The sequence below is a fragment of the Solanum pennellii genome, chromosome 8 (assembly GCF_001406875.1).
Source record: "Solanum pennellii chromosome 8, SPENNV200".
Taxonomy (NCBI): domain Eukaryota; kingdom Viridiplantae; phylum Streptophyta; class Magnoliopsida; order Solanales; family Solanaceae; genus Solanum; species Solanum pennellii.
The window spans coordinates 68,446,340-68,468,223 of NC_028644.1; the positions used below are offsets into that span (position 1 = coordinate 68,446,340).

At 31.3% G+C, this 21,884-nt stretch overlaps 4 protein-coding genes across 4 annotated transcripts; 2 read left to right on the top strand and 2 right to left on the bottom strand.

Annotated features, from left to right (window-relative positions):
* Positions 1 to 2,697: 2,697 nt before the first annotated feature.
* LOC107027085 (tetraspanin-10) lies at positions 2,698 to 8,003 on the bottom strand. The gene is made up of 11 exons (XM_015228255.2): positions 7,717 to 8,003; positions 6,841 to 6,953; positions 6,655 to 6,709; positions 6,498 to 6,553; positions 4,625 to 4,672; positions 4,319 to 4,367; positions 3,879 to 3,962; positions 3,733 to 3,800; positions 3,393 to 3,518; positions 3,236 to 3,311; positions 2,698 to 2,946 (listed from the first exon to the last, which is right to left on the bottom strand). Exons 1-11 carry the CDS (start codon positions 7,768 to 7,770, stop codon positions 2,881 to 2,883), a joined length of 795 nt encoding a protein of 264 aa, XP_015083741.1. The 5' UTR covers positions 7,771 to 8,003; the 3' UTR covers positions 2,698 to 2,880.
* Positions 8,004 to 9,683: 1,680 nt separating this feature from the next.
* Positions 9,684 to 12,010, bottom strand: LOC107028171 (LIM domain-containing protein WLIM2b-like). Its single transcript, XM_015229217.2, has 5 exons — positions 11,725 to 12,010; positions 11,175 to 11,277; positions 11,060 to 11,079; positions 10,717 to 10,806; positions 9,684 to 10,071 (listed from the first exon to the last, which is right to left on the bottom strand). The coding sequence occupies exons 1-5, from the start codon at positions 11,857 to 11,859 to the stop codon at positions 9,808 to 9,810; spliced, it is 612 nt and encodes a 203-aa protein (XP_015084703.1). The 5' UTR covers positions 11,860 to 12,010; the 3' UTR covers positions 9,684 to 9,807.
* A 42-nt stretch (positions 12,011 to 12,052) lies between these two features.
* On the top strand, positions 12,053 to 17,497 carry LOC107027884 (the record flags this gene model as incomplete). Its single annotated transcript, XM_027919339.1, has 7 exons — positions 12,053 to 12,072; positions 15,457 to 15,613; positions 15,707 to 15,799; positions 15,890 to 16,084; positions 16,190 to 16,231; positions 16,864 to 17,007; positions 17,099 to 17,497. Coding segments are annotated over 7 exons (1,050 nt in total), but the record flags the coding sequence as incomplete, so codon positions are not given.
* Positions 17,498 to 18,673: 1,176 nt separating this feature from the next.
* LOC107028207 lies at positions 18,674 to 20,691 on the top strand. The gene is made up of 8 exons (XM_015229251.1): positions 18,674 to 18,832; positions 18,921 to 19,013; positions 19,107 to 19,292; positions 19,461 to 19,514; positions 19,598 to 19,753; positions 19,907 to 19,960; positions 20,039 to 20,182; positions 20,282 to 20,691. Exons 1-8 carry the CDS (start codon positions 18,674 to 18,676, stop codon positions 20,645 to 20,647), a joined length of 1,212 nt encoding a protein of 403 aa, XP_015084737.1. The 3' UTR covers positions 20,648 to 20,691.
* The last annotated feature ends 1,193 nt before the right edge of the window (positions 20,692 to 21,884 follow it).

The window sequence follows — 21,884 nt, forward strand, 5'->3', positions numbered from 1 at the left end:
TGGAAGAAAAACCTAATTGAGACATTAAAGAATTTATTATTTGAGTAGACGGGTGACCCAGACGACTGTGCCACAACAGACTGTGGCCATCAGCCGAAAGAGCCACCGGAGCCACAGGAACGCTTTCTGAAACTGGGTGGGCAGACGAACTTGTGCCAGGAAGAACGTACAGACCATGCTCACAGGGGCCCTGAAAAATCACCCTCTTGGTAGTATTGTCTAGGATCTGAAAATCATTAGAGGTGAACAAGAGTGAGCAATTATTGTCTTTTGTGAATTGGTGAACTGAAAGGAGATTGGATTTAATAGAAGGGACGTGGGTAAGGTTACCTAGGTGAAAGATAGCGGTGGGGGTTTTAATGGTACCCGTGCCAGTGTGAGAAATATTAAGGGACTCACCGTTGCCAACAGTAATACCATTGGAGCCATGATATGGATTTGGAGCGTTAAGCTTGGATAGATCAGAAGTAACGTGCATGTTGGCCCCAGTATCCAACAGCCATTCAGAGGAAGGGCCGGCTTGAGATGCATAATTGGCACGGTTATCACTATTTCGGCTCTCCTCATACCGAAACCAGCAACGAACAGCGGTGTGTCCTGTTTTCTGACAGATTTGACAAGTTGGACGATCCCGCTCGTAAGTGCCCTGCCCGCCGCTGGAAGATGACTGCCCGCCGCTGCCGAAGGAGTGCAGGCTGTTGTTGCTGCCGTGCTGCTGACCGTCGTACGGCGGACGACTGCCCTGCCGACCGCCGCGCCCGCGGCCTCCGCTGTTTCTGCCGTAGCCGCCGCGGCTCCCCTGCCGGCCGCCACCACGCCCCCCGCGATAGTTCTGGCTTGCGGTGAGGGCGGTGGCCGGCTCCATAACAGCGGCTTCTCGGAGAAGAAGTTTGCTCTCCAGATCCACGTTGATTTCTTCACTTTTTAGCCACGAGGAGAGAGTAGCCAGGTCAACGGGCGTTGGACTGATGCGAACCGCCTGTTTAATGGAGGAGTAAGCTGATGGGAGCCCCCGAACGACGCACATGACGAGATCTTTTTCGGGAATGATTTCGTTCACGGTGTCGAGGGCTGTGATGATGGTGGAGACCTCGTCTAAATACTCCGCCATAGTTTTCGTGCCTTTGGTAATTGTGTGGAGACGATCACGCAATTGAAAAATATGAGAGTGGGAAATTGATGCATAGCGTGTTGCGAGGGCCGTCCACAGGGCTGAAGCAGTTGTGTAGGATCGGACGTGTTTCTGAACCGTGGGAGAGATGACCGCAATCAAACATGATCGGATCTGGCCATCCACGGCTTTCCAGGCGGCATGGGCCGGATTGGTTTTTTCTGATTTGTCCGTGGCGGTGATGACTGCCGGCGGCGGTTCTGTGCTTCCATCGACGTATTTGAGAAGGTAATTGGCCTCAAGGGCTGTAAGAACGGTGATTTTCCATGTAGGGTAATTTATGTCTGATAATTTTTCGGGAATCAGGGCATGAAGATGCCTGAGAAGGAGTTTAACGCCAGAAGGAAGTGAATCGAGAGGATCCACCTCGGTTGTCATGGTTGCCGCCGCCCAAGAGAAGAGAGGGAACGATCGGTACCCTAAAGAGAGAGAAAAAAAACCTAGAGAAAAGAAGATCTAGGTTTTCTGGCTCTTGATACCATGAAGGAATATTGATTGTATTGAAGTGTTAACCTAATAAGGGAATACATGGGAGATATATATAGGAGATATAGGAAGGAGTACTAATCCTAATAGGACTAGGATTAAGGAGTACTAATTCTAATAGGACTAGGATTAGTACATAGTAAATACTAATATTATTTAATACTATTTATTTAATACTATCTGTTATTACTCCACTTGTGTGAACCCAACTAAACAAGCCTAAGAATTCATGAAAATCATTTCCAATTAGGGAGTTCAAAAAAATATTAGGGAGTAATACAATTTTACAAGATACTAGTATTATCCGCTTCATGTAATACATAATTTTGTACAATAATATCAATATTATTAAAATAAAATTTTGAATTTATAAATGTGTTAAAGAATAAAGTATGATTTTTTTGTGAATAAACAATGTGGATTGTGGTAGAGTTACTTATTTGTCAAGGTTAAGATGATTGAATATTGTTTGAACATGTAGAAATAAAAAATTTTAAAGTTTGAGGGATAATTTTCTTATAAAGATCATTTTCTTCGATAGCGATCATAAAAATGAGGACGTTTCGATGATTGTGTGGACATATTATCAGAAATAAGATTAGGAATGAAAATATACTGGACAGTGGAACTGATATTAATGGATGACAAGATGAAAAGCGAGATTGAGATTGTTCAGATATGTGAAAAAAAATTATACATATGCTCCACCGTGGAGGTGAGAGGGGTTTATTATAGGTGGTTTCAGGAGAGATAGAAGGAGGTCAAAAGAGTATTGAGATACGTATTAAGACAAAACTTGGTACAACACCAGTTTACTGAGGGCAGGACCTTAGAAACGAAGTTTGTGGAGAACACGAATTATAATAGAAAGTTAGTAGAAAATAGCGTGTTGTCTTGCTATTTGTTCATGCAAGTAGTCGTACTATTACTCCTTTGATTTCTTGTCATTTTATTTTATGTTACTATCTGTTATTGCTTATATTTCAATTATCGTAATATTTATTTTGATTTACTTTCCACACAAAGAGAGTCAGTCTTATATACTTTTAAACACTTCAAAATTATATGGTCATAAACATAAAAAATTCTTTTATATTACATGAATAATTTTTCACTAAAATAAAGCTTTACAAAGTTTGTCAACAAATAGCTGAAAAACATGAACTGTTATCATCAGCTGAAGAACACCAACTCATCTCATCTGGATTCTGCAGTGGCGGAATTCAAATTTTAGAGCGTTCACGAGCAGCATTGCGTCTTGCACAGCATCCAACGAAGTAGATCATCGACTGATAAAGTGAGAAGAAGTCATATGAACCAATTCAAGTCATCGGAGAAATCACAGAGGTGGAGCTAGATTAACTAGCTATGAGTTTAGACGAATCCAGTAACTTATAATAAGAACCTATATTTGTGGACATCCATTAACTATGTAGTTGTGAATTCAGTAACTTAGAAGAGTTATGGATTCGGTGGCAAGTTCAGAACACATAACATAAATGTAACCGTACTTCTCAAACAAGAAACAAGAGTCATTATGCTCACTTTTTGAGATGTTAATTAGAAGAGTGAACTTACCAAAACGATAAAGAGAATCACGTTGAAGATAGCAACCACTCTCCATTCAGTTTTCATGTATTGTGCAACACCAGCCCTGTAAGATAATAGAGTAGGAGAAGAGCTGTGAGCTGCATAACCTAAGCGAAGAATGACAAGACCAGAAGATGACTCTTACTTGCAGGAATCACAGCTATAGCACTTGATGTTCTTCGAGTTTTTGTAAAGCTTGCAGTCCATGCTTGAACTCGTCGGATGAAAGCTCAAGTCGTAGTATGAGGCGTTAACAGCAGGGTAACCACATCTACAAAAGGAGCAGAGTATCTCTGAGTCCTTGGGATAAATGGGATGATGCTAGGAAGCATTTCAATATCAAACACGCGAGATATAGAGGAATTCGTGAAACAACATACACAAACGATATACGTGACTTGCACAACTCGGAGTAGTATGAAACGAAAATATCTTGCAAAAGAAAGAAAAGGAATAACAAACAAATAATAATAACGATAACTTACTCAGATGGCGGTCTGCAGCAACCAGCTTCAATAGGCGTTAGTTTTGCTAATTTGTATTGCTTGGCTGTCTGCAACAAAACAGCAGAAGCGTTAATAATTTGATTTCACAGATATAAATCATGAACAGGTTCAAGTCGGAACATGACCCTGTATCGTTTTGATAGGTTACTACAGTCATCAGTCTTGACAAGACAGCTTTTCAGATGCTTCCAGTTATGGGTGTTATTGAGCTGAAACAAATGAGCAAATGGTTAATCAATGCATGAAATTTTCATCTTAAGGCATCTGAAACAACTCCTATAACGATCAGGACATGATGCCTTTGCCCTATAACCTGCGACTTATTACTTCCCCCGTCCCAATTTATGTGGCACCGTTTGACTTGACACAAATTTTAAGAAAGAAAGGAAGACTTGAATATTTGTGGTCCTGTGGCTATACATAATTTCATTAAGAGTAAAATGGAAATTTAAGTTAAATTGTTTCAAATTAAAGAAAAGTGACACTCTTTTTGGGACGGGCTAAAAAGGGAAGTGTGTCACATAAATTGTGACAAAGGTAATATTTGCATACAAGAGGTGCTTACTTGTTTTAGAAACCACGAACTGTAGTCATGAAGTTGATACTCCTTGTACCTGCCCACACAAAAACCATTAGTGACCTCACTCTTCTAAGAATATCACAGAAGTAAAAGGAAAAAGGAAAACTGGAAAAACTTGTGACGGTCTTGATGAGATATACAAGCACAATCCATGTCTTTGAGACACATTGAGAACCAAAGTGAGACTGAGCAAGACGTGGGTCGAGAAAAAGAGTGGATAAAGGGGAAGATACTGAAGGATGTGAAGAGAGGAGATATTGTGATCACAGACAGTATGACAAGTGATTGTACCTTTGTCCATTAACACTATGACCTGAGCTGTTATTCGTCACAATGAACCTGTGACAAAACAAACCAAAATAAGTGCCACAGTAATATGTAGGTATCAGCCATTTCTGACATCAGCATGCACATAGACACAAAATTGCCACCTTATGAGTTATGCCTGTTAACCCTGACACAACAGTAGTTGCCGTTTAATGAAGGATTCAATACGGCGAAGCAGTTTAGAGTTTCACGTTCAAGACAGATTGCAGATAGAATTAGTAATGAAGTCAACTGAAAACCAAACTGGACTCCTTGCATGCTTAGACTATCACTTGCTAGTGTAGTTTTTGTCACTGCGTGAAAAAAAGAAAAGAAGGAAAAAGCAGAAGAAGATTTAGTTGTGCATTCCCCTTTGCATTAAGTGGGCAGTATGGCTGGAAAGAAACTGTAGGTGCTTTTTCGTACGCCTTTAAAGGTCAGTGAACACCATATGTAAGTCTTTCTTCCTTTCCCTATACTACTTCACCAGTCTCCTCACAAGATGAATGGCTTAATCAACATACCTGACCAATATAAGAAATTTTTCCATCTTTGAGGCTAAAGAGGGGAACAGCACCATCACTTGGGTTGGTATCAATAAGTTGTGCTGTAACACTGGAACTTCCTATATGGTCCAGAAAAACTTAAGAAAGTCTTATGCCCTTTAGAGAGCATGTAGCATTACTACTTCACCTGCTGCAGTCTCAGCTGAGCTGCAGTCTCAGCTGAGCGGCTGAGCCACCGTGGCTTGCCACACTAACATTGAAAATTGTATTATGTTCCAGTAGAATCAGAGGAGTCCTCACCCAGGTATTTGGTTCAATACCAAAGGTAGTACGATGCGTGATTTGTGGTAAGCACAGCAGTGAGTTCTAACCCTGTTGCAAACCAAATCTGGTATTAAAGAGGAGAAGGGTAGAGGGGCGGATTATCAACAAGTTTTGGAGCAGAAACAACTGCTCTCTACCAATTGCTGGTTAACAAGGCCAAAGAACAGAATACTTGAGAAAGAATTCTCCTTTATGAAATAATCATCATTTGCGTGGTTAACTCCAAAATGAAAAAGGAAATAGGCTTCAACCTGGCGGTACTAGGGCGCTTACCAAATTTGAGCAAATCTATTTCACCATTTGACTCTTTTTAAAGCTAGTTTTAGTACATCAAAAGTTGTACCCAAAATCTAAGCATACTGCGCACAGGGACAACGGATCAGGAGTAAGATACACACAATGCTGGAACCTATAGAACTAGTTAAGGATATTCATGATATTGTATTTCTATTCTTCTCTATTAAAAGTGACTTAGCCCAAGACAGCAAAAGCTTGATTCACCAGCCTCCAAGAAGCAGAGTAGGTTCCGGTCAGGGACCAACCCAGAGGCAATGCCTTACAGTGCTGTAGCTAATTAGCTATTGATAGACTCCTAAAGAACCCTCAATAATACACCATTATGGCTTGTAAATTGGAAAGCATAAAACAAATAAAACAAGCAGGATGCTAAAAAAAACTATAGTTACTTTTATACTTGATGAAGATGGATCATAAACATAGCAATGACTAAAATATCTTGGTGGACCACAACTACAGTTACGAATTTGGTCATGCCTTTTAACTTCGTACTGAAATCGCCTCCATGAAAAAAATTACACATTTGGTGATTGTGTGCATGATAATTAGCCCAAAAAATGTCAATGAACATTATTTGTTATAGCACATATTCATGATAATTAACTTGATCTTGGGTATTGCAATACAAAAGCGAGAAGAAAAGGGGGAAAACAAATGGCTGGTCTATCAGCAATAACAACAGATACATAATGCACCAATTTCTTAATAAAATTCCAAGAAGCATTACTTACGCTAAAACGGTGAAGACCAATATTGCCACCAAAATTAGGCACAACATGATCAGATACTGAAATATAATGTTAAGGAGAAGCAACCAAAAAATGTTATGTCAATCAAGAATAAGAAAAAAAATTGCACTTCATGTGACATTTGATAAAGTGAGGATACAATCCACAACAAGATGGAGTTGTTCTTCCATGCTCCAAGAAACCCAACAATTGATCTGAAAATCATGTAAAGAAGAATGATTATCACAATATACATAAACAAACCTTGAGTGGTTTAAGGGTTAAAGGGAAAACTAAATGAACAAGTGCATATTTATGTGAAGGAAAACATTTTCCAGAAACCTACACGACGAATATAACTCCTCCAAGACCTAGAACAGGCAGAGTGAGAGACTTTCGACAGACATCATGATGAGTGCTCATCCAAATCCCAAAACCTATGACACCCACAGCTAACAGCTGCATTTTCAAGATCCAAATGGAGTACAAAAACAGTTAAACACCACCAAAAAAAAATAAACTTTCTGCTCTAAATTAAGAACTAGAAAAACCTCAATTTGAAAACAAAAAAGATAGAGCATGTGTTCAGTAATGTTTTCCAGTTTTCCCACGTTAGATTGGTCAAATATTTTGAAAAACACATTCTCTAGGAAAACAAGCTTCTTAAAAATGACGAAAATGACTTCGAAAAACAAGTTCCTCTAGTTATATTCCACATTGATTGTGTTCTCCCCACCCTCCAACACACCGCATCTCACATCCAAATCCCACCTCTCATTTCAGGACAATATCTTTTGCTTACATGTCGAACACAAAAAAAAAGTAAAAAACTCACTTATTTTCTTAGAAAACATTATCCACCATATAAAACACACCTAAATAGCAAAATATTCAACCTCAGATTGAAAACTAGAACAAAAGGAGGTAAAAATTGGTTCTTTTCTCCTAAAACAACAAATAAATCAAGCTCACTGAATAACTACTACAATCACATTGAACCAAAAGCAATAGCATTTCAGAATAAATTGAAACACTAAACTAACAAACATCAAAGTAAAGTTGCCAACCACATCAAGAAACACAAACCCCAAACCAGTTTACGGGTACATCTTCTCTACTCAATGAAGCAAAAACAAAACAACCCAAGTTCACATAAGGCAGCAGAGCAGGAAAAATCAGCTGGAGCTCAAAAGAAACTGAAAATATGAAAAGGGGTTCATACCATTGTAAGAAAATTGATCCATCTTATCACAAAAATACTAGTTGATGTACTCATCCTCCCCTTTTCTTGTCCTTTTGAGCTTGTTACTCTTTCTTGAACCCCAAAAATCAATACATATATTGAAAAAAAAAAAAGACAAAGAGGAGAACAGAGAGCTGAAACAATTGGGTGTCGGAAATTCTTAAAGACAAAAAAGATGGAAACTTTATGCAGAGAAGTGGCACTTACAGTGCAAGAAAGCAAGAAAAAAAGAAAAAAAGAAAAGGTAAAGGGATGATTTTTTTGAAAAAAGAGAGGGCAATTTTGTGGGGTTAAGGTAAAGAAGATGAGGGTAAAATGGGAAAGAAAAAGGTTACACTCTCCGTCTAGATACTTATCGTTTTTCAAAAGTCAAATCATTTAAGTTTGCGCGTGGAATTTCAAAAAGAAAATTGAAATAAATCTATATATTTATAAACTACGTAAAAAGTATTATAACTCACAATATATAATTAACAATTCAGAATAACTAAAAGATATATAAAAATTTTACAGTTAAATTTACATTTATTTAAATTTCAAAATTTAAAAAGTGTCACCGAAATTAGGAGGGAGGGAGTATTTCTATTTTTGGTTCTTGTTTACAAATACTACACGACACGATATGGTGGATAACTGAATTAAAGAAGAAGAAAGAAGTAGCTCACAAGTTTGGATTTTTGCTAACATAGAATTTTAATATATAGTTTTTATTTACTAAAATATTTGCTTAGCTATGAATTTCAGTTTATTTATTTGGTTGTACAGTGTACTCTTGTGACACTGATATTATATATTTTTCTTTTTATTTTTTATCATTCGTCATAGCATAATATCGCTTTCAGTAAAAAAAATTTAGAAATTAAAAATATTGAAGCTAGTTTTCTTTTCTCATTTTCTACTTATTTAGTAATTTTATCTAATATTCACTTACTATTTAATTGTTACTTTGATATATTTGTAAAATTATTGGAGGTATGTAATATGTTATTGATTGCATTATTTATTTATAAATTTATAGCAGACATAATATGTTTGAAGGAGCATACAATATGATTTATAATTGTGAAATCAAAGTAAACTAAAGCTAGAATATTAGTGGTCGTTATATTCGTACCAAACATGTTTTATTTTATACTATGAGTCTATGGCCTAAAATATAATAATTTATTATGTAGTGGGTAGTATGAATTTGAAGGAATAAAAACAAGAAAAGATGTAAATTGATTCATACTATTTCTTGCAAAAAGAAACAAATTTGATTAGGTAATTGATATTTTATTCTAAATGAACTATTCCTAATAAAGTTAGTTGGTCTAGATTATTATCTTTTCTTGTTTTTATTCCTTTCAAATCGATATGGATGTATTTGAGCTGTTTAAAAATCTCATATTATATTTTCTTTTTAAATTGTGAATTCAGTAACATTATATCATATAAATTGACACGAAGAGAATTATTTTTATTTAAAATTGATAAATTCACTAACAATATTAATAATAATTTTCAATTGTTATGAACTTATACTTGCAATTAAATTCACAATATTGCCAAACAAAAATATTGGATTTGGCAGTTCTCAACAATGCTAAGACAAACACCAATTATTATTTGAACACTTTTTTAGATATAAAAAATAAAGTAGATCCTAATTTTATTTATGTGATACTATTTTTTTTTAGATTTATTCTAAGAAAAAATTGTACATCATTTTATTAAATTTTCTTACTGAAAAATATTTAATATTTATTTTTATCAAAGTCTTATTAAATCGGTAAGAAAATAAAAAATGTTATGTTTTTATACGAAAAAATTAGTAAACTTCTTACTGTTTTAATGTATTTATTTTCATTTTTGAATAAGTGAACTACCAAACAATATTTTTTTCTTCCATCATGTTTGCTTGGTCATTCTAGCATTATTTCAATTTAAATGAGTGAACATAACCCTTTACAATCATCTTTAAGTGAATATAGGCTATTGACGTATAAGTAAAATTTCATACGTAAATTAACATAGAACGAAATAAATAAATAAATTATTTTCGATAAATGGATATAAATTAATAAATTCTTATGATTTATCGTCTTGTGTTTCTTCATCGGCAGTAATAGTACTAGAACCTTCTTGTTCAACATTGATTAAACTTTCATTTTTCTTCATTGAAGCATTTTTGCTTAGATGATTATATGAACCTTTTTCTTTGAAAAGTTGAGAGAAATGAGGTTTGCAATAGAGACCTCCATCAAATGCAGCATAAGATGATGTTGTAAGTTTACAACCTCCATGGACACATCTAAAACATATCTTGTGGTACATTTCACCGTCCACCGTCACCTGAAAGAAAATATTTATACAGAAGCAGATTCAAGATTTTAAGTAAGTGAAGAACGTTATCTCATGCATCTGCTCATACATTCTTAGTCCCTAAATTACTGGTGAATTACAATTTAGTCCTTCAATTACCTGAAATATATACTTTTGATTGATTTACTTCGATATTGAGATAAATTGTAACTTGATCAGGAATCTCTTCTTTTCTTAAGTTTCACTAAAAATATTGTCGCTATATCAATGTCCGAAGAAAATTAATATTTATAGATAAAATCAGATGATGAGCAGGGTAAATTGTTTTTGAAAATAGTTCAGCTATGAAATATTCCCGATACATAAATGAACTAAAAGTACACATTTTAATAAATTGAAAATTAAAGATATTATGTTTTATATATCACAAGGATCAAAATCAGAATTAACGGAGATAATAAAACTTGGAGATGTGTTGTTAATTTTATTAGCATGAACAAAATGTGGAAATTAGTTTTTTCTTTTTTCCAAAACAACAAATTACTTCCATACATTATAAGATAGAGAAAAACTAAAAAAAATTGTTGACATGAATTAGTGTTAATTTTAAGAAGAAATTTGTTGATATTTATTAATTCTAAAAAGAAATTAATAAATATAACTAAAAATTGTAACCTTCTCCAAGGGGTAAACAGTCTTTTTACAAGCTGCACATTTGTCTTGAGTACCAGAAAATAAAGCCGAAACTTTGCTAGAGCTTCTGTTCTGTTAATAACAATAAAAATATACAGAAAATTAATATAAACGCCGGTAAAGTCAGAATTTAAAGTTTATGATTCTGAATATGTCGTTAACTCATAGCTCATTTTAGTTATTGAATTCATAATTTCAATATTTATACATATTTAATGAATTTAAATAAAAAATACTGACTTCATTTGGACGTCTATCAAATATTATAGCTCATAGTTCTGATTGTAAAAATAATTTTAGAGAATGTAAAATAAATGATACATACCAGTTCATTTTGCCTTCCCACTGCTCAAGAAATAAGGAAACAAATAAATAATTAGATAATTAAAATTAATTGTAGGATTAATTATTTTAAAGTGTATTAATTAAAATAAAATTACATGATGCAGAATGCTTCAAGGGAGCTCCTCCTTTTTCCTTGTAGATTTGTTCAAAATGAGGTTTACAATATAACACTCCATCAAGAGTTGAATAAGTGCTCAACTGCAATTTTTTATTTTTTATTTTAAAAAGATTAATCAAAATATATTATAAAAAGATTAATTAATGTTGATGAAATAAATTGTTTTAAGAACTATAGATAACAAAATATATACCATTGATTCCTATTCCAATTATTTGAAACCCCCCCCCCCCCGCAATTAATAAAGAATTAGTGAAAATGTGATAATAAGAGTTGCATCTTTAAATAACAGAAACAATCACTCGCAATCGCAAATAATGCAAGGAAAACACTATAGTTCACACCATTTTTGAACCCTGTGCATAGCAAAACCTAAATACACATGATAAACTATATATCGTCGATATAACCTATACATTTGATGATTATATTTTTGGAGTACTATACAATTATGTCATTGAACATTACAATATTGTTATAATTTATATATAAAAAGATGATATAATGATTAAATAAAAAGATCTTACTGCAAGTCTTCCATTGCAATGGTTACACCTAAAACATGTATTATGATAAGCAACACCACTTGTAGAGATCATTTCTGCAATATAAACAGTTTTTTCACAAACTTTACATTTTTGTGGGGCCCCTGTAAATGCCATTTTTAAAAAAATATTTCAAAGTCTAGATGAGAATTGTGATTTTGAAATCCTTTTGAGCTATCAAATATATATTAAAAAAAAATCTCTATAGCCAGGATTTCAATCTCTATTCCCTAAAAGTTACAAAGATAGAAAAGAAAAAGGATAAGTTTAGATCATTTACTATTTTTGTCTAATAATTTTAACCATTTGCTTAAAAAAGAATGAATGGAGAAGCAAGAAATTTGCGAGAATTTAGGATAATAAGTTAGTTAATGAAATTTGAAAAATAAGAGGTAAACAAAGGTAATTGGTTCGAATCGTGAAATCAAGCTTTGCATCAGGATATATAGTCTTTATTACTAATGGTCGTGGAAATTTTTTTTTTTTTTAAATGACAAGGAAACCCGTAATCGCTATTATTTGGGTGTGCATAGATATTTCCATAATTCCGACGACAGGTTGTCATGTAATTTGGCGGCGCATCCAAGTTGAAATGCATTCACTCTGGCACAAGCGAGTTTAATATGAGGCGCAAAAATAAGAGACTTTTGAGATTTATAAAATTAATAGGGGATAATAATTATAAGAGAACTTAAAGATTGAGATTTCTGTTATTTTTTCATCTTTTAAATATGGAAAAATAACTTAAATACACAACTATAAGTTTTATATTCTCTAATTTTCCCTTCTTTTTTAAAATATTACATAATTCCCTTTTTTTTAATTTTAGTGTAAGTTTATAGATACATTACATTCTCTCTCCTATAATACACAATTACCCATTTTAATGCCTATTTTTTCTCCATTAAAACACTCAACCTTTTTGAATCAGTTTTTGTATTTTGAATTTTCTCCATTTAAACACTCAACCTTTTAAATCAGTTTTTTTATTTTGAATTATTAATTTTAATTAATTTTAAATAAAAGAACTAATTTTGAAATTTTGAATTTCAAAATTCAAAAAATTTCAAATTTCAAAAATCAGGACAACTCTTAACTTCTCCCGTTTTTCTTACTCCATCAAGTTTCACTTCCTTTTTTTCCTTAATCATCTTCCTTCTTCTTAACCCAGCAGAATTTATTGGTTTCTTCTTTTTATTCTTAATCCATCATCTTTTTCTTCTTAATCTGTAATCGTCTTAACCCAGCATCTTTTTATTATTAATCCATCATCAGTTCGTCTTTTCTTCTCTTTTTTGTTTTTGTTAATTGTTCTATTACATCATAGTAATGGATCCGTTAATTAATAGAAGGATATAAGACTCTGACGAAACATCAAAATCAAAGGTTGTCAAAATACAACAAAAAAATAAAAAAGAAGCAGCAAACATTGTTGTTAGGCCTACATTGTCTCGGGTTAGTATTTTGGTACTTAAAACTGTTGTTGAAATTAGTAAAAATTTTAAGGAATCTAGTGTGCTTGCCTATACATTTGAATAAGTGTGTATAGTGTTTTAGATGGTGAATTGATACATGAATTTGTTGTGTATCATAATATTTTATATGTATCATGAAGTTTTGAAAATTGTTATAATGTATCATTCAATAAGTTTAGTAAATGCGTCATCAACTGTGCTTGATGATACATATAGAATCAGTGTGTACAGTGTTTTAGTCAATTCACTGATACATGTAGTAGATATGTATCACATGTTTTGCATATAGTATGAATTTCTGAAAACTGATATCATGTATCAGTAAGGTATTAGTTGTTTAGTTGATGTACTGATACATGTTTTGAAAATTGTTATAATGTATCATTCACTAAGTTTAATAAATGCGTCATCAACTGTACTTGATGATACATATAGAATCAGTGTGTATATTGCTGCTTTGAGATTAGAAAACGAAATTGAATCTCCAACAACGATTCCGTCGATTTTGTAACTTTCATACTGCAATTCGTTCACCCAAATTCCGGAATGTCTCATCAAAATCGAAGTATTCATCTTGAAAAATCCACTGTAACAACAATAAAATTACTATAGCTCGAAATTTAACAGATTGTTCAAAAAAAATTGTTTTCAAAATAGATGATATAATCTTTGTTTTTCAAAATTTGAAATTAATATCCAATTAAGTGCTGATTTTATGCTGATTAATGATATGTTACCGTAAATTTAGCTGTTTTATTAACAACATTAACTGTACCGTTTTTTCCCCTTTTTTTCCTCAACAGTTTAAAATTACCATGTATCATTTACCATGTATAACTAGAGTCTAAAGTATCACGGCTCAACAAATTTAAGGGATTTTTTGTAAATACTAAATTTGTCGGGACAGAATGTAATTATTGAATTACACTATGGATTCCTTATTAGTCCAGTTGCCCCCAAAGGCCCAAACCCCAAATCCCAAGCCCAATTGCCCATTGTAATCAAATGAGATATTTAAAAAGTGGCCATTCTTATAAATAATAGTTATTTGGTAATCTAATCATATACAAACTAAGCATATCTTTGGCTAATGTAGTGTATAAGTTGTGAATTTTAGCACTATTATTTGAAATAATTCAAAATTTTATTTTTAGTAATTTTTCAATTGGATATAATATTTGGATAATAGCATCCTTAATTTAACTAGCATGCTTTTTTGTCTTTGTAAAATTATTCCTACATAAAAATTCTATTATTTATAACAGTAAAATATTAATTTTTGTATGGTCACATCACTGATGGCGTACACATACTAAAGTTCATATAACAGTAAAATATTACATATTTTTATTTATAATAACTTAAAAAGAAAAAAATCGATGGTATATGTTATCCATTTAATTTTCTATTTGGAAGTTTCATTTTCCCTTTTCGTTTGACTACTGCGGTAATGAGCCAATTTATCAGTTTGAATCTCATAGAGTTACTCTTAATTAAAAGGTTTCTTGGTAATTTATTCTATTACCACAAAATATTAACGTATAAAATTAAATTTTGACATTTAAATGCAGTCATTTATTAATACATAATGAGTTAAAGATAAAAGATATAGTTACGACATTTTAATTTTTCAAATTATATTACTATCTAAATTATCAGGTGCGTGTAAATTCTACCTGAACTGTCACCAACTATTGATCAAAATATAGATCAACAATCAATTGTTTTCATTCAAGTAGAAAACGGGAACAATTGATTGTTAAATCGTATTGTTAAATAATTGGTAATACTTCAGATATTAAATTCGAAATTTTTAGATATTTTAAGTTGTTTTTGACATTGAATCATACATAAAAATCGAGGACATTATCATAAAATGGAAATAACAATCAGTTCACATTTTATTTATTTTTTAAAAAATATTCTTCCTTGATACCCATTACTTAATTTTACTTTAACCAAAATCCAATTATTAAATGTTTATGCAAATAAATTCCACGAAATAAGCACCTTTCCTTTTATGGTTCAAGCTGTAATCCAATTTTCTATAAATTCATAGAAGAATTCATTTTTTTAAACCAAATTCACACACTTCTTTTTTATATATATGTACGTATATTTCACATTTTCTAATAAAAATTATTTTTACCAAATTAACACACATCTCTTTGTATATAAATATGTAAGTATATTTCACAGTTGCTGATAAAAATTATTTTTGATTAATTCAGAATATGTTGATTCATCAAAGAAATGTTCTACCAACTTTGCTGGTATTATATTTGTTTTTTAATTACGACGGAGTTCAAGGAGAAATAAAGTTGTCAGAACAAGAGGAATTGGCATTGGAGAAGCAATTAAAACTTTTAAACAAACCAGCGGTCAAAACAGTTAAGGTATGTAAATTCTCGACAAATTCTTGTACAACATTTCATGTGCAATTTATGCAACAAAGATTACTAGTAGTTTAATATTCTTTTGATTGGTAGACTAAATGGGAAGATACATATGATTGTGTGGATTTCTACAAACAACCTGCATTTGATCATCCATTATTAAAGAATCACAATTTTCATCCCAAGGTATGTATTTTTGCTTTCTTTTTATGTGTAAAACTTTAGATGAATGTAGTATTGAATGCTAATAAATTAAAATAAGTTTTCGATTTGCAGATGAAACCCATTTTACCAACAATAAAACATATTTCAAAGAATTCAACTATTGATATATTTTCGAAGATATCGTTAGAGAACAATTGTCCTTGTGGAACCGTTCCTATCAAAAGAGTTACCAGAGATGATCTTATTAGACAAAGAGATATGCCATCACCAGAAGATTTCGAATATGAAGTCCAATCAGAAGATAATGTTATTCCAATCTATTTCATTTTTATTTATAGGTTAAAACTTCCTAATAATTATTAAAAAGGAGAAAATACTTTAAATTTGACATATTTTATTATTGATTTGTAGACTCATAAAGTTGTTGAACCAAGAGGCGGATACAATTACAAGGTACATGAATATGAAATTGAATCCCTATTGATAATTTATTAATTTCTTTTTATTGCTTTTAGGGTTTAATTTGAAGTGATAACATCTAGGATAAATTGATTACAAATTTATCATTTGGCCAATTCATCTAGGCTCCACTAAAATTTCAAACGAATAAACATTAAGTTAATTTATTTAATGAGTTTATAAAAAAAATTGTTCTATATTCAGCGCGCAATAGTTCATACTCCAAAAAATCATAAAAATAAGTTTGGTGGAGCTGGAATGGCAGCTAGTATATGGGGTCACTATATTACACGTAAACAACAAAGTGTGTGTCGATTGAAGATTCAAAAAGGACAAGATAGTATGCAAGTTGGTTGGCGAGTAAGTTTTAATATCTTATTTATGTAACTTGACTATTTACTTACTTACAATAATATTTCAATGGTTATGACCGCTTTATTTAATTTATTTTTTTTGATTTAGATAGATCCAACATTATATGGAGATCGGAAAACTAGGTTTTTTATACATTTTCAAGTAAGTTTTCACCTCGTTATATGATTTTTTTATCTTGTATTTCTTAAATTTGAATCTTTCAATCAAGCTATTCACCTCAATATATAAAATAATTGTTCTTTAAATTGTAGGCCGGAAATACACATTGCTTCAACACATTATGTCCCGGCTTTTTGTTAGTAAACAATAACATACTTCTTGATAATGCATTTACCAATGTTTCTCGTCGAGGGAATCATGAACAACAACCGGAGATTATTGTCTACATTGTTCGGGTACAGTATCTGTTATTTTCCATCCACTTTACCAATTTTTTTTCAATTATTACCTAAATTAGAATTTCGACGAATCATGTGAAAATTAAAGGATCTTGCGGAAGAACATTGGTGGCTTTTGCTCGGAGATAAACAAGTTGTAGTTGGTTTTTGGCCTAATTGGATTTTTAGCGCGTTAGCCAATGATTTTGCTACAAATGTCGAATGGGGTGGAGTGACATATACTCCTTCAGAAGATCTCGAAAATTATGCCCCAATGGGCTCTGCCATGATTCCTGTACGTATATCACCAGCACATGATGCTTATTGTAGGGCACTTATGGTTTTAAACGATAAAGGTGAAACGCTAAATGTAGTAAAAACGCCAATATTTCTTGACAATCGAACGCTATATCAAGTGGTTGATAAACCATTTTGGGAAAATGTAGATTTTCCACATTATGTATTTTATGGAGGAACTCATGTGCCAAGGATAGATAAAAATATGTAAAAAAATAATAATATTGTGATTATAATAAATATTTGCAATTTGCAAAGTTCTATTTTAAAAATGTTTCATTAATTTGTTTTGGACAAGAGTACTCTTATATCCAATGTGTAAATATAATTAGTGCTTCATATAATTCAAATAAGACTGGCGATAAAGAGTGTATGTTTGATTAAAAATTTTAATACGATAAGATATTATACAAATTGGTCGGATAATAATTTAAATATATTGATTTTATTGGCGCATAAGGATTTTTAACTTATAATAAGTGTATACAAAGACAAATTTTAATATAAATAATCGTCCACTGAACTCACAATTTACCTAATGTCAACAGCTATTGGGCTTTATTTTTCTAGACTTTGTCTGGGCTTTCAAGCTTTTTGGGCTGGGAGAGCTAAATCTTAGGCCCGTTAATTTAAGTGGAAAGACAAACTTTAGACTGGTGGAATTATGGATTATTTGTATTAATATTTTGATTGTGACAACATTTAGTAAATAGGGTTATTAGTGTCCATTTTTGCAAAAAATAAAATAAAATAATTAGTGGAATAATATTATCCCATATTTATTATAAATCACGCGGAGGTATGTGAGAGTAATGTCAATTATAACTTTTAGATATACAGATACCTGTATAACCGTATATATGTTATACACTTGCAAAATCTCGCTATCATGTAATTTCTTTTAAAGAATAATTATAGAAAATAATACGTAAATCGAGATCGCTTGTTCATATAATTGTTTGATGGTTGATATATTCATATGGGTGAATAATTTAGGGTTTGGTGTTATGTCTTGATATATACTAACATAAAAAACACAACCAAAATATATCAATTATAAAATTATATTAAATATAATGAAATATTATTATTGTTATGGCTTGTAAGAAACACAACCTTTTAAATTGAAAAAAAAACAATAAATCAGGATAAATTGAGTTTGCCTTTTTTTTAAAATGAGATAATATTCTCTGTGGTCAAATGATACAGCCTTATTGTAGATTAAAGTTTAAATCAAACAGTCAACTTGCATTTAATATAATAAATTCTTTACAAAATTAAGATAATCTTGCTTTAAAAAAAATTACATTACTTAACTTGCATAACAATTTTTTTTTTAATCTCCTCTTTAAATCTATTTAACATATGCTCTCTCTAAGTTCAGGCAATGCAGATAAATCAAGGAATTATTCAACAAATATTAGTGTTATATTTTATTCTGAGTTATAATGAGGTTCAAGGAGAAATAAGTTTATCCGAATTAGAGGATCAAGAGTTAGAAAGTCAACTTAAACTTTTGAACAAGCCTGCAATCAAAACAATTAAGGTATTTATTTCATATTAGGATTTGAATAACAATATAAATGTATTTGTTATAACCTAAATAACTTATTTATTTAAATTTTGAGTCGCAGACTACATATGGAGATATATATGATTGTGTGGATTTTTACAAGCAACCTGCGTTTGATCATCCATCTTTGAAGAACCACAATTTTCATCCAAATGTATGTCATTCCAAATTATATTTTACTATCGACATTTAACAAGGAATAAATATATATATATATTGATTTAGAATTTTAATTTTGAATGGATAGATGAAGCCTACGTTATCTAGAATAAAGCAAACTTCAGGTACTTCAAAGTCTAAAGAGTCATCGACAATATGGCTAAATGATGGTGGTTGTCCTTTTGGATCAGTTCCTATTAAAAGAATTACAAAAGATGATCTTATCAGACAAAAACATATGCCACCACCAGAAGTTCATACCCAATTTTCTCAGGTAAGATAATGTCAAATCAATTTAATTATTCATGTATCATTAATAATTCATTTCCATCAATAGGATCTTAATTATATATATAATTTATATTAATATAAATAAATATATAGGATGTTTAGTTTTCACCATTAAAATCAAATCTCATTTTTTTTTGTTACTTTTCCAAAGACCAGGAATCATAGTGGATTGAAAAGAAGATTCTTATCTACACAAGGATATAGGGTATATAAACTTTTAATTTTCTAAATTTTTTTTTTGATGTCTTTTTTTTTTTTTAATAAAAAGAATTTATAAAAATATTGAAGGTTGCAATAGTTTCAACTCGTGATGATTTGGATTACAATTTTGGGGGAGCTGGAATGACAGCTACTTTATGGAATCCTTATGTTAAAAGTCCACAACATAGTGGATGTCGATTGAAAGTTCAAAAATCATCGGATATTATACAAATCGGTTGGAGAGTAAGATTTTGTCTATAGCTTATTTTGTTATAAATAAATTATTTCGTATTTAGAGGGTTGAATATGACACCTCTAGAATATAATGCAAGTAATTAGAAAGTGTATAACCATTCAATTTATCATGATGATAGTTCTATTTCTTTGTGTACGTAGGTGGATCCAACATTATATGGCGACACCCTAACTAGAATGTTCATACATTTTCAGGTTAGTTGATATTTTTATGAGTATTTTGTTAACTCTTATTTCGCGTTCATGAAAAATTCTAATACTGTCTATATATAGGCTGATAATATAGGTTGCTTTGATACATTATGTCCTGGATTTGTACTGGTAGACACTGAGATAGGCATTGGAGCGCCATTTAGTAATGTTTCACAACGTGGAGATATTCATAACTTGTGGGAATATTCAATGTACCTCGATCGGGTATATGTTATATTTCTCTTTCGAAGAATTGCTTTTTTTTTTTTTAAAAAAATAATATATAATAAGATACTAATATATATCTTTTTTTCGAAACAAAAGGATCTAGCCAACGGAAATTGGTGGGTTTTGGTTGAAGAAACGCATAGAGAAATTGGGTTTTGGCCTCAAAACATCTTCACTCAGTTAGCTAGCTTTGCTACACACATAGAATGGGGAGGAGTAGCATATAGCCCACCAGACATACCTAAACCACCAATGGGTTCAAGTTTTTTCCCCACTAAAAAGCATGGTTACGATGGTTCATGCAATAAAATTATTGCATTAAATTATAAAGGTGAGACGGTAATGATAAATACGATCTCGCACACTGATAATCTCAATTTTTATAGGGTTTACGATATTCCACCAACCAAACGAAAATTTGAGCACGTCGCTTTATATGGTGGACCTGGTGAGACAACCTAACTCTTAAAATATCCTTGTTTATAAACATTTACAATATTTGATAATTTATATCCAAAAAATTGTTATTACTTTAAATTATTATTTCTTTAATATATTTTGTTTATATTTTTATTTTTATTTTCTATTGGTTTAAAAATCCATTTGGAAATCAATAAAATAATACATCAAGGGTCACAACATATATTGAAATAATTATATAAATATTACTAGATCATCAAATTTGTTCATGAAAAGCCAATGTAGCTAAGAATTAAGATGATGTCTTCTTTTTAAAAATTTTATATAAAACTATGAAATAAATATGATTATTTTAATACACTAGGAACAAAAATACATCATCCTAATTAACAATTAATAAAGGAATAATTATCCAAATCACATACGATAAATTACTTCAAACGTATTCCTTCTTCATATTATTTTAGGTTCATGATTACCAATGAGCTCATTTTTTCTTGTTTTAAGTTGAGCATCAGCAACTTAATTATTTTTCTTGTATATATTTCAAGTTGAATTTGTCTATGTACACTTTTTAAATTACTTTTCATTTACTTTTGAAAATTTGATGTTCCAAAAATATTTGAATAACTGCTGACGTTTGAATATATAGATAATAAAAAAGTCAACTATAAATTATGTTGTTCGATGCACCAACGTGAGTTATGGTGTATTGTACATGGCCTAACGAATAAGGTAATTTCTAATATAAGTGGCATTTGCTGGTTTGAATACTTATTGAGAATTTATTTTCATTTTAGTTTTTAAAAAATATGAATTATGTTAGGATGGTTGAAGTTTCTTCACTATTATTCGAAAGACTCGGGTTTTTGTCGAGTGTCCCACATTGAGTAGGAATAAGAGATTTGGTCTCCCTTATATGAACAATCTTCACTTTGTGGACTTTTTTTTTGTTTTTGTTGAGTTCGGTTCAAGATTCATTTCTTATATGGTATCAGAGTTTGATCAATTTCAATTTACGATTTATCGATCGTTGACTCTCATATTAAATTGTCCCTTTTAAATAGGGAGAAAATCTTGTAGAAAGCGTTATCTTAAGAAATGGACCATGTAATGTACGAAACCAAATTAATCGGACTGCAATGTAGTTATCTAATATCGAGTGTATTTGATAATGTACAAACCTAAATTTACTAATTAATCGAACTTTAATATAATTGTCAAACACCGAATACAAAAAGTACAAATATGAAGTTCTAACTTAATCAGATTACAATAC

What these genes read in the sequence shown, in the direction of transcription:
- LOC107028207 (XM_015229251.1), top strand. Translation starts at nt 18,674, where the DNA reads ATGCAGATAAATCAAGGAATTATTCAACAAATATTAGTGTTATATTTT. An exon ending in ACCACAATTTTCATCCAAAT is followed by an intron (nt 19,014 to 19,106) that starts GTATGTCATTCC and finishes TTGAATGGATAG; the next exon opens with ATGAAGCCTACGTTATCTAG. An exon ending in TATCTACACAAGGATATAGG is followed by an intron (nt 19,515 to 19,597) that starts GTATATAAACTT and finishes AAAATATTGAAG; the next exon opens with GTTGCAATAGTTTCAACTCG.
- LOC107027085 (XM_015228255.2), bottom strand. Translation starts at nt 7,770, where the DNA reads ATGAGTACATCAACTAGTATTTTTGTGATAAGATGGATCAATTTTCTT. An exon ending in TGCTGCAGACCGCCATCTGA is followed by an intron (nt 3,519 to 3,732) that starts GTAAGTTATCGT and finishes CTCCTTTTGTAG; the next exon opens with ATGTGGTTACCCTGCTGTTA. An exon ending in TGATTCTCTTTATCGTTTTG is followed by an intron (nt 2,947 to 3,235) that starts GTAAGTTCACTC and finishes TCACTTTATCAG; the next exon opens with TCGATGATCTACTTCGTTGG.
- LOC107028171 (XM_015229217.2), bottom strand. Translation starts at nt 11,859, where the DNA reads ATGGCATTTACAGGGGCCCCACAAAAATGTAAAGTTTGTGAAAAAACT. An exon ending in CTTGAAGCATTCTGCATCAT is followed by an intron (nt 11,080 to 11,174) that starts GTAATTTTATTT and finishes TTTCTTGAGCAG; the next exon opens with TGGGAAGGCAAAATGAACTG. An exon ending in TGGGAAGGCAAAATGAACTG is followed by an intron (nt 10,807 to 11,059) that starts GTATGTATCATT and finishes TGTTATTAACAG; the next exon opens with AACAGAAGCTCTAGCAAAGT.